Source organism: Phalacrocorax carbo, chromosome 7, assembly GCF_963921805.1.
Source record: "Phalacrocorax carbo chromosome 7, bPhaCar2.1, whole genome shotgun sequence".
Classification (NCBI taxonomy): Eukaryota; Metazoa; Chordata; class Aves; order Suliformes; family Phalacrocoracidae; genus Phalacrocorax; species Phalacrocorax carbo.
The window spans coordinates 17686706-17699496 of NC_087519.1; the positions used below are offsets into that span (position 1 = coordinate 17686706).

Below are 12791 nucleotides of genomic sequence, written 5' to 3' on the forward strand. Positions count from 1 at the left end.
TGCATATCTTTGGTCACTAATGTATCTATCACTGTCAACACCAAAGCAGTGATGCTTTGAAAGATTAAAGCATCAATCCCCTTGATGAGGATTAAATAACCTAGAGGTATTAATGGCAATAATTTTTAGTTGGTTTTTTTTATAAGGTACTATATGCATGTGTTGCATGCATCGATTTAACAATGTGTGTATACATGGCAGTGTTAAAACACGGACTCATAAATGATAGGGTCACTTCCTTTGTAACTAATAGCACCTGTTCATGAACTTACTTGAAGTAAAGGGAGAGGACTCAAATGATCTAAACAATAACTGCAGTTACTGAGACATTTTTCTCCCTTTCCAAAGTGGGATGTATGTGTGTGCATGTGTGGGTGAGAGCAAGAGCGTATATATTTAAACACTAACACTTTCTGTACTGTAAATATAACACCACATTCTGTTAATCTGAAATGGGATGTATATCATAACATTGCTCTTTTGAGACAAACTTTAAAATTAGGCAATTCTGTCCTATGATATGTAAGTAGACCATACTGTGTCTTAAATAAATAATTGTTTTCTCTCTTTCTAAATTAGTTGGTTATGGGACTCTGATTTTTGAGGTGGCTGTACAATAACAATTTATACAGTTCTGGGCTTTTTTCTCTGCAGTCGTCTGCTCTACCTCATGTTTTCTCAATGTATCCATGTTCTGTCCTGAAAGTGACATGCATTTGCACTTACTAACATCCTTTCTGCCACTTTTAAGCCTCATATGTTGATATCTTACTGTGAAACCCCTTCAAACACTTGAATGATACTGGTATTAAAACCGGGTGGAAAAGTTGCCTTTTATGGCCACACCTATTAGAATGTATTAGTAAAAAATACTGAAGAATTATTTTTATTTTTCCTTCCCCAAAGCAGTTGTAAGTATGGGGAAAAACATCCTTAACAGCTAGAGGTTGCACTGGCGACAATCTAATCCTTACTATGTATTTAGGAGAAAAGGTTGGAAAAAAGTCTGCTGTTTTCTCATGAGCAAGACTAGGACCCTGTTGTCCTATAGTCCTGTTTTATCCTTCTTCTAATATGTTTGATCATGTAAGTTTTGAATGGAATTACCTGCATCTATGAAATGAAAAATCCTCCAGCATTATTGAGCTTCTTGACCAAAATAAGTAGTCTTGACTGGTTGCAGTAAATCTGTTTGCATTCTCTAACTGTACATAAGCCGCTTCTATTCTTTGTCCCTACGTCAGATGTTGCCATCACTCAGTGCATTGTATCCTTTGTTTCCATGAGTTCTTCAAGAAAATTACGTGGACTTTACATCAGCCTTGTTTGTAGAGAGGTCTCAGGTGTATGCAGTCTGTGTGACTGGGTTCTCTAACTTGTTGCCCATTTCCCAAGGCAGATCTGTTTTGGCCAAGCTATTTAATGTAATTTATCTGGAAGGCTAAAGAGAACTTCATTGCGTTTTTCACTGTTCTACCATAGTGGGATGATGACACTTTTTGTATAGTGGCAGCATTTAGTCATGGTTTTAGGTGGGTAAACGAAGAATGCTTTCTCCAGATGAAAGAGACAATTGACTGTGCAGATGGAATGTAGCCTTTATCTGGTGAGATGGCAGCTGATGACTTTCCCTTGTAACAGAATGTTACACAAGACCTTTGACCATGAGGAGATAACATGTGTTGTAAATATTTTAAAGCACGTGCCAGTTAACTAGAATCCTTTTTAGAATGTCAGCATTTCAGGCTTGTAAATGAGTATACTGGATGGATATAGGTGATTCTCATAATAGAAAATAAAGCTACCGGTGTGTCATAGTGTTTAGTTACAACATAACTTCTTATTTGACTCATCTATGTTCAGAACTTTTCCAAGAACCTTCAAATGCGTCCTACCCAAATTAGCTCTTAAAATGTCTTTTTTTCTGGTAATTTAGGAAAGAGCCAGTGAATATCTGATTCACTGTTAACACTTCTCAGATAGGAAGCACTATTTTGATGCTGTAGAGTAGAATGACTCATATTTAACAATTCCTGAGTGCTACAGCACCAGTTTTGAGTAACTGATCTATCCTACATCATATGAAAATAAAGGGTTAATTGTTATTAATAACATACAAACTGCAGTTAAAAAAAAAAACAAACAAAAAAACCCAGGTGTTGATTCAGAACTTAAAAGCTCCTGTCCAAAAGCTTGGTTGTTTCAAGATGTACACTGTTTGACAGCGGATACTAAACACCAGCATTGTGTTTTCCTCCCACAGGTGACCCCAAAACCTGGCAGAACAAGTCTCTTCCTGGGGATCCAAACTATCTTGTTGGAGCAAACTGTGTCTCAGTCCTAATTGACCACTTCTAAATATTAAGTTAGCTGACTGAGTAAATAATGTGAAACTGAGATGGACCTTACATATAAACTGAACCATTCTATCAAGTATAAACTGTTTTATAAGTGATAATGGATCTTAGTGTTCAAGCATCTTGCTTTAACTAACAATGGTTTAGCAAGTACACTCTTTGAACCATGGTCACAATACATGCCACAAGCAGGGACTGTACAGTGGGAACAAGGTAGGGGTTTTGCAGGTTCTGTATGCTTTGGTTTGTTGGTTGTTATTTTGTGGTATTTTTTTGTTTTGTTTCTTTTTTTTAAGGACACTACTAGTATTTCATTGTTTAGAATTGGAAAGTACCAATGGAATTGTATTCAGAGGAACTGAATTTGGTTCATACTCTACTGGCAAAAACACAATTTGGTCTGCATTTTTACAACTGTGTGTGTAACTCAAGACTATATTTCGGTCTCTAGTTTTTAAAAAACTTTTGGTGTATGTGTCCAATGAAATGGCAGTCTACTTGGGGTAGCACAGTTTAGATGTTTTCCTCTGCTGAGAGGCTAACGCAAACACATCTACTTACTGTATATGGAAACATTGTCATGAGAATTGGGGGAGGGGGAAAAGCACGTGGGATGACTATGGTTCAGTTGCCTCTGTGGATTTGTAAATGAACTACATTATTACAGACCTATTAACCAGCAGGGATGCCTTACCCTCATGTTTTAAATAGTCTTAGCTCTCATAGTTCTCTGTATTAAGTTTGTATGGCTTTTGTGCTTACCTAGATAATATATCATGAGAGACTGGGGAAGGAGGAGGGAAAAACAAAACAAAACCAACCAAACAAAAAAAACCCCACACCAAACCTAACACAAAAAACACAAGACTTGTGGGTTTGGTTTAGAGAACAAGTATTGTTTGTGCTCATCAGCCAGAAGAGAACCAGAAGAAAATGATGGTATGTTTTCTGCTATGCATTTGAAAATTTGTAGATGTTATAGACTGCTTGTATATAATGCGTGCATACCACTTTTGTTCTTGGTTTGTAAATTAACTTTTATAAGCTTTACCTTTTTATATATAAAATATATATAAAAACAAACAAAGTTTCTTAAGGATATCTTTGTATTCTCATACCTTTTGAGCCTTGAACTTTGACACCTGCAGCAATAAAGCAGCATTTCTACAGAGGACGAACAAGGACATTTTTTAGAAATGCACGAAGTTGTTACCTTTTTAAGTGCTGCATTTAAAGAATATAACTCAAAATCTCTACTTTGATTAAATTCTTAAAGTATCCCTACTGTAATTTGTCATAAGGATGCTATACCATGTGCCCTGAAATGTATTTTTTTACTAATATACAATTTATTACAGCACAATGGCACTACTACTGTTTAGATAATATACCACTGCATTCTGTTAATGAGTTATTAGCTATTCAGGTGTGGCTGATTTTTTCTCTGCAGTTATTAAAATTACACATTTCTAAATATACAGAATAAAACTGTTTTTAAAATAATAAAGGAGATTGTAGTACCTTATTGTTTCTGAAATGCATTTATGTGAACGTGACAAAATCAATTTTGATATCTTTTTTTCTATATAAGTAGACAGCTGGATTCTGCCGTATGTTCATACACGAAGCAGAGCTCTTGTGGAGTCAGTTGGAGTTGTCTACAGCAGGGCTTCTGAAATGATGAACTCCAGTGTGGATCCATTGGAAATATTCAATACAAGCAGGAGTGGTAGACTTGTCCCTTGAATCGCTATGTTGGTGCTAATTTACTTACTATACCTACTCTTCCAAACACTTTAGTGGTATTCCAGCATGTAGATTTGCACATACTCTAGTTAAAAAATTTTAAAGATATTCCTACAGAATCCCATTATCAGGCCTGTTTAGAGTACTTAGTGGCTAACTAATAAGCTATTGTTGTTCTTTAGGAGAAAATAAAGTCTAGAAGTTATCTTTAAATAAAGCTGGGAAACAGTGCATAACCCTGATGTTTCCTTTCTGTACTTTTACTGACCAGGCATGACTTGCCCTAGAGGATACATTCACTACTATTGCTACTACTCTTCATGGCTTACCTAAACTCCAGGAGCAGGCAGAAAATTTTAATAGCAAAAAACCTGTTCTTGGCTGGATGGCATTTTTTCATTTGTCTTACTGGTAATATATTGGTGGTATTTTATCTGAATCAGCAAAAAAGGAAGCTTTTGAAATGGCATGCAAAGCATCTTGGGGAAAATACTAACGCTAAAATTTCTAGGTGTTCTTTTCTAGTTCAGATCTTAGAAGTATGTGAAACACTACAAAATGAGTCAGTCAGTTGACTTGAGGAATGCTGGAGTTATGCTGCATGCACTACTTGCAGTGGTGTCATTTGTGTCTTGGACATCCTGAGTCTAGAATGTTTTAAGGTGTAACAGTCCTGAGTCGCTTTTACTGTAGTGATCCAGATAATGTTTCTGCTTTTCTGTTAAAAGGTGTACGGCCATGTCTTTCTATCAAAATGAAAAAAAAAGTGATAGCTTTGCTCTGCTGTCATTTCATAAATGAAATGAGAAAGCCGATGCTGTTCCAAAATGTGGCAATTCTCTACTGCTAGGCAGCCTGTCAAAGGAATTGTCTTTTACTGTCTATTTGCAGGAATGTTTATTGAAGTGGCTAAGTTAAACAACATGCATGTCTTCCTTGTCCTTAAATCTCAATGCTTTTGGGTTAAAACATGGCCATTGAGAATAACTGTGCTGAAATAACATATTTTCTTATTTTAAAATAACGGTGGTTTTGGAATCTATCCTTGCAGGAGATTTTGTCCCTTGCCTATTCTATATAGGCTAGGCTCTGCAGGAGGGAAGTTCACATGTAATATTTTAATTTACTATAATTCTCTATTCATTATTTAATGTGAACTTAAAAAAACCTTGCATCTCACAATTCTTCCTATTTGTCTTAGCATTGTACCGGCCAGCTTTAGCCCTGCAAATTGTACAGAAGTTTTAATAAGGTAAATGTCAAGTCTTTTGCTCCTTTCTAAACAAATGGCTTCAATGGTGGAAACAATGATGGATACAGAATTACTGTTCACCCTTCTGACTTAGGTTCTTATTTTAAAAAGTTTATTTCTTTTATTTTTTCAAGAAAAATAGTAATGAGTATTCAACTACCCACACAACAAGTTATGGTTGTAAAAGTACTTTTCTGTTCCTGCCAACCTGGGTTAGCTAAAGCAAATCAGCAGTGTGTTTAGGGTCTGGTTGAAGATCCTCTGCTATGATGTAACCTGGACCAGATGACAGAAATCAAAGCTATGCAGATTTGGAGAATAAAGTGTTAAGCGTGTCTGAAAAATGTTTTCTTAATACCTAAGTCACTTGTGAGGAAAGCATTTGTAGAAGCCTCACTGTGTGATAGTGGTGGTCCATTACATAAAGGGTTCTCTGGCAGTTAAGCTCCATCCATTGGCAAGATCAAACAAATGGGTAAAACTATTTCATTATATATAAATGAACTGTGCAGTCTGACCCTGTGAGCAAGCATCTGAGAATAAATATGCTTAACATTAGTGAAAGTATCTGAAGCTGGCTGTGCGCACACATGTAGACATAAATGATATTTATTAGTTTTTATTGGCTTGAATACTGTGGACTACTCGTCTCTATGCCAAACAGTTGTCATTCTGGTGGCACTAAAATAATTGTGCTATCACTGAACTTGGCTTGAAACCCAACTTGGACAAAGATAAAAGGATGTTTTGGTGGGAAGCAACAGTGCTATCCTAGTTACCTTAGTTAAATGTGAAGCACTTATAGAACATTCCAAATTGCTGTGAAATGAAGTTTTAGCACGTACAGCTGTCTGTCAGTGACTTTACTGTGTAAGATGCAGAGTACAGGTCCAAAACAGAACCTGTGTCTACAAGTGATTGTCTTATTTTGTTACTGTGGGAGTAATAAAGGAGACTAAAAGTGAAGAAAGATAAACACTTAGTTTTGCATGCTGCTGTGTGATTAGAATTGCCACTGTGTGAATGTGGGGGAAAAGAGCAGAGAGCACAACTTATGCTTAGAATGACAAGAACAAATTTCAGGCTAACTTTTGTTAGTTGTTAATTCACTAATGTTGATTCCAAAATTACTCTAATCTGCCTTGAGACAATATGTATGAAAGTTCCTGTTGAAGTTTAGCATGCAGCATTAACAGCCTATTGCTTGTCATGTCTGACATTGACAAAGTGACAATGGAAGAGTGGAGAAGAATGCAAAATGTCCAGCTGTTCCCTTGGCCTGGAGAGGCCACTTGTAAGGTGGGTTTGGTATCTGTCACTGATACTGGTTGCTGGCAAGGAGATAACTATGGTTTGAGTTACATAATTGGACATCGACAGATCATCTATTCCATGTATCTCATGAAAGTGGTAAAAGATGTTACACTTTTGTCTGAGGAAATCGGGTGCTCTACTTGTGGTTAGGGGTCTATCTTGGGTTTTGTGCGTACATCTTGGGTTTTTAGGTTTTGGGGTTTTTTTTGCATTGTGGCTTGCTCTCTGTGAAGATCTTCAAGCCGGGAGTACTTCCAGTACCTTTCTCTGGTTTTGGATTATAAATGTCAGTGTTTGGTACCACTACAGACCATTATCAAACCAGGAATGTCATGTGTTTTCTGTGTCTGTGACAGCTTGCTCTATTTTGTGGTGTTCTCTTGCACTTCTGACCTGATGTCCTGTATGTCTGTTCCAAGTTTATTGGAGGGTGGGGGAGAAAGGGGACGGACTCTGGACACTGACGACAACAGCCAGATGGATGGATGATAGACACAAGGGATGGAACTTCAGCTCACCTGGGGACAACTGAAATAAAAACTGTGAACAGTGGGGAGAGTCTCAGAAGTTTAACAGTTTCTGTAAAACATTAATGCTGCTGCAATTCTGTGTGTTCAGGAGTCTGTTACTTTTCTCAGCATGACAAAATTTGCTGAGCATTGTTGCTACTCTGAAAGGTAGTGTAAGGATGTGGTAACAGGCAAGAGCTCTTATGATAAGGCTGGGGAGAGGTGAGTTGGACAGGTACACAAACCAGTAGGATCACTTTAGCTTTGCTCATGTTACTTAAATAGGCTTGAAAAATTTGCATTAAACCTGAAAATAAGTTCTCAGTACAGTTAAAGACCATATGTCCATTGCATAATGTATCTGTTGCAGCAAATCATTCCCTCTAAAGAAACCTTCAATTTTCTAATTGTTATCCTAATGCTAACCTATTGCTATGTTCTAAGCGTCCCTTTTATTGACTTCAATTGTAATTAGCTAGAAAACTGAAAAAATAAGATTCCTAAGGAAATGAATTGTAGTCTGTTAGTGACTACTAATACTACTCTTTTTTTCTTGGGTGTTGAGTGCATATTAAATTTTCTTTAGAAATAACTGAACAAAAAACCTGTTACTTAAATATTCAGCTAATGTACCTTGTCTTTACAGTATTCTGCAGCACTTGTCCATTTTATACAAAAGTTGCTGAGCATGGCAGGTATGATAGGCTGTGAAAACACTGTCTATAAATCACAGCCTGTTAAGATGTTGAAAACAAGCAGTGTATTCTCAGGAAAATTATGACTTGCTGCCACCCTTCTTTCAACTTTAGGGCTTAAAATCTAGGTGAAAAACAGGCTGTAGAATTAAAGGAAAATGAGATCCGGCAATTAATTTGGGTAGGTGCTTTTTGGCATTGGATTACCAATGGTGATACTTAATCAAACCTATAGCATGCACTTAAAATTCCCATCTACATATATTTAAAAGCCTTGCCAAAGACTTAAATTATTTTTGAGGTAATCTTGCCCAAGTGGAAACCTGGCACTGAAAATTAGTCTTTGCAGACAGAAGATGAGAAGAAACTTCTTTACTAGAAGGAGCATTCATAATACAGAGCTTGATAGTGAAATTCTAGTGTGGCTGATATAACAGTGAAGTTGGCTGCAGTGATTTCCCTCCTGATTGTACTTACTTTTTGTCATTACTGAATTAATGACCAAATATTTCAAGTTCATCACGTTACAGAATAAAAAGGTAAGGTAGAATTAACTAAATTGGTTATAAAGAATTTTATGTATTTGATTACTGAAGTAGCATGTTGGTAAAGTAGTATGTCAGGGAAGTCAGCTTTAGTAACCAGGAAATAGTTGCCTTAATATTGAGGCTTGTATTCACTGTTTTTAGTTTGTCTTGCCTAAAAGCTGTGGAAAGGCGTAGGATGTATGCACGTGAAAACCTTACTATACAGTATATAATGCTCTGAAATTAGCTATATAAATGATAACCCGCTGCCCCTGTAGAACAGTCAGAGCCTGTGCCAGAAGGAAGAGTTGCAGCCCTTTTCCCTGAACATCACTGGCAGTCCCACTGGTGCTGCCAGCATCAGCACTGCTTTTTTGTTTTTACGAGCAACACACTGAATTGACTTATCGCACTTCCGATATCTGCTGAGAATGCAGGAGTGATGAGAATACACTTATGTGTCTTTGAGTTACATTCTATACACAGGCTTTCACTTTTAAAAAATAATTGACATCTTCACAGTTCTAGGCCGTCTTTAAAAGGTAATGCGGGCATAAACTGTTGCAGTAATATCTACACAGCTGTGTCGATCTCCCTAAAATAAGAAAGCTTACTTATCTGATCTAGTATTCCTAGTCCCACATCTTTATGTGGTACTCTGCTGGTATAGAAGCCTGTGGGTTTTCTGTTTTCAAGAGAGCAGAAACTTTAGGTTTCTGGTTTGGTGGCATATAAATGTAATACCCATTGTTTAATGGGCATGGATGGCATGGGAGTTGTGGCCTGTGAAAGTAATAGCTGCCCAGTTTTAAATCATGCCAGTAAGTTGGGAGAGCAGTTCTTCACAAAATAAGCTGAAAATTCTTACAAAGCAGGCTTTCCTGAGAGCCCACAAATAGAGCTGATTCTGATGCAGTGTTCTATTTAACAACACGCCCAACCTCACCCCCCCACAAAAAACCACCACCACTAGCAAAACTCCTGATGATGTGTTTTTGACAAACTTCTGAACAAGATGTAAAAATTTCTAGTCCCCAGTGAATGTGAGGGAGACTAGCATCAGTCTATGAGCAAGGAGTTTGGACTTTGCCTGTGTGTAGCATGAGAACAAGTCACGAGCAAGCACAGAGGTATGACTTCACACTTCCATGTTACATTTTATTTATATGAATAACAAGCACTGCTCTGACATATCTGCGATTTTGACAAGCTTTCTGTTCCCCCTTTGTTTTGACTGAATAGTTAGAAGTTTGCTGATGACCTTGCTACTCTGGTCTGTAGGTAGTAGCTTTTTAAAGTATAGCAGTGGCAGTTATTGAGTTGTGAGGCCAGCGTACTTTGTACTGCTTTGTGTGTGTGTGTGTATTTCAAAGCACTTAACAATTCTGAAGGAATTAAGTGACACTACTGCTTTGTAGGCATGTTCCTCGTTTTTCTTTTTAATATAAAAAATGCAAAGCAACTAGCTCTGACTTCCTAGTAGTGAAGCTGTATATAGAGAATATGCCATACTCCCATACAAAAATATCTGTGTTGTATTGTGTTCAGGTCCAAATGTGATGAAAATGAAGGAGTGTAAGTTCTGTGCGTTGGTACTCCAATCCTCTTTTAAGAGAAAAAGGAATTGTTCTAGTATGGGCAACTAGTTTTACAGTGGCAGAAACTGAACAGTTGCAGCAGTCTTTTGAGTTTGTATGTGTGTGAAAAGAACAGCCAGCCACTAGGGGGTGAGGCTTACCTTAAAAACAGCAAACTGCTTTAGAGCAGGGGAGATGTCCTGAAAGGCAGCGTCTTTACATCGAGTTCCAAAGGATACTCCTTAACTCTTGTGTTCCTTCCTTTTTTATTCCTCCTTAAGCAGTTTTCACATCAGACTGTAGCAGTGTCAAATAAATGTTCAAATTTACTAACAAATAGTGCATTATGTAACTGATCTTTTCAAATTTGTATGGCCATTGTTAGAATGCTGCAGTCCGGCCCAAATTAGCATCCTCTGAGCCTCAGGAACCTGTTAGAGGCCCGGTGTCAAGCACTGACCAGCCAAGCCTGGGACTTACTTGTATGAACAGCTGTACATGATTGTGTGCCAGTTGTGCTGGGTGCTGTGCGCACAGTGTGTGTGTGTGCACCTGTGTGTGCACCGCCTTGCCCCTCTGCAGAGATCTGAGTTCTTAAAGCTCCTGTCTGCAGACAGCTAGTACTTTGCACAGACATGGACACAAATTCATGCTTCAGAGCACTGAGCTCTGGATAACTGCTTTTCTAAGGAAAAAATACATAAATACAGAACTTCAAGTGTCTTCACTGTGATTTAAAACTGGCATCATAGTTCCTAAATAAGAAGCATGTTTTTATAAAAGGTAGCTAAAAGGAAGATATTAGTAGGATTAATTCAGTCATCAGAAAGCTTAGCTTGGCCTTCAGTTGTGTGGCATTAGGGAGCCCAGAGCTGCTTGTACAGCAAAAGGTTGTCCTTGTTCATTTTAGTTGTAAAGGATAGTTGCACTGCCAGAAATGATCCTTTATCATGTTCCTTCTGCAAAGGGGGTTGGCTTAATTTTTTGAGACTTGCTGACTCTTTCAGAAAACAATGGTTGCTTGAAGGCTGCATTTGTGGTTACAAAACAGATGTTCTTATTTAGTCAACTATGAAAGTGAAGGAAGGAGACAGTGGAATAGGAATCTAAAATTAACTGTGGTGAGTTGCATTTGTGCCATCTCACTCAGCTTCAACACAGTATTTTCCACCTTTGTCATTTATCCAGGACTGTGGGTTTTCTTTATGGACTAATATACTGAATGGGAAAATGCCTGAAGGATGCTCTAATGTAATTTACCCAGCAAGAGATTATGAACTTCTATAGGCTTTTGTAGTCTGCAGTTAATTCACTTTTCATGTTCTCTTTGCACAAACTGTTATCTCTTCTGAACAAAATTGGAAACAAGCCTTAGGAAATCATTTTATGTAGAACAGTAATTTCCTAAAAAACAGGCTATTTAAACTGTACTGCTAGGGGTTTTTAACTATCTCAGAATGGTATTTTTAGAACAATATGATGTCTGTATGACGCTGCCCTTTTTTTCCTTTTTTTTTTTTTTTTTTGGTAGACCAAATGGTGTAATCTGGATCAAATTCTAAAATAGACACTTTTTTGCAAAATCTTTCTTCAGGAGAAGGAGGAGACTTTTGACGTTTGTGCCTTGGGAATGTGTTCCAGACAACTATTTATTTTCTTCTATAGAAATAAAGACATGCTTTATAAGGTCCCCACTGTAGAGCTGTGATCAAATACAAACACTTCAGAGGATTACTTTTAATGTAATTTCAGCTACCTGGAGCATCAATTACAAAACTCATGTTCAGACTGTTGAGTAATTATTTATTAATATGGAGTTAAGAAAAGAAAACTGTTGTTGAAGGCCTTCTCAGCATTTCAGACTTTAGTACATTAATGGATAACTAATTTTTAAGCCCTTTTTAACTCCTCATTTTTAAAGTTGACTTAAGAAAATAGTGATTTGGAATAATAGGTAACAATTTTTCTATTAACAAAACAGAAGTTAAATCCCAAATGTTCTGTTAATACCTTCATGTAGCCTCATAGGTATTGGAAAAATTCTACACATAATTTTAAGTAAATCTTTTATCTTCTTGGATTTAAACACTTTCTTCAGAAAAAGGACATTATTAAGGGTTTTTTATCTCTAGTAACTAGTTTTCTGTCAAAATGTACTAATTTTGGGTGACAGGTAATATTTCTTGCAACAATCACAGCTGAGTAAGAAATCACTTTCAGCAAAAAAAATAATTGACATTCCAAAAATGTTTCTGCTCTTGATTAGAATGAACAGGTATTTTAAGTGTTTAGTGAGGTAGTGAAATTCAGGGATCCATCTGTGCATCATTTTATTCTTAGCAAATGTTAAATCCTAAAAATATTTGGAAAAGGATGCTGATATTCTGGTGCAGAGTTATGTAAGGATAAATATAACGATGGAGAATAGTATTTGCTTATAGTATATGCAGAATTCCAGAATTTTATTCGCCTGTGCTTACGGGCATGGCATTGGCTGAAGAGTTTTGTCAGTATGTTTACTTTGCATTAAGAACAGCCATATTGAGACCAGTGAATAAGTAGAGAGACCCAAAAGAAGGTGTCTTATTTTCATTCTGTATGTCTTGGTAAATAATGAACATAAACAAGGACAGTCTTCCTAGTAAAACTTCTAATTTGTGGGCAAGTTTTCTTATGTGAATCACTTGACATGTCAGTAAAGGTAATTAAGTAGAAGACAATTCTACAATAGAGATACTTTTTGACAACCTTCTAAATATTGAGACTTTTTTTAACTGTATGCATGTTTGGAAAAAAAATCATAGAATCCTAGAA

At 36.8% G+C, this 12791-nt stretch overlaps 1 protein-coding gene across 9 annotated transcripts in view; it reads left to right on the forward strand.

Moving 5' to 3' along the window:
* TJP1 (tight junction protein 1) overlaps positions 1-3864 on the forward strand; it is a 160177-nt gene extending 156313 nt beyond the window's left edge. For all 9 annotated transcript variants that reach the window (XM_064456573.1, XM_064456570.1, XM_064456571.1 and 6 more), the window contains one exon: positions 2264-3864. In XM_064456573.1, coding sequence (XP_064312643.1) covers positions 2264-2358 — 95 coding nt within the window. In that variant the 3' untranslated portion in view covers positions 2359-3864. The remainder of the gene's footprint in view (positions 1-2263) is intronic.
* Positions 3865-12791: the final 8927 nt, after the last annotated feature.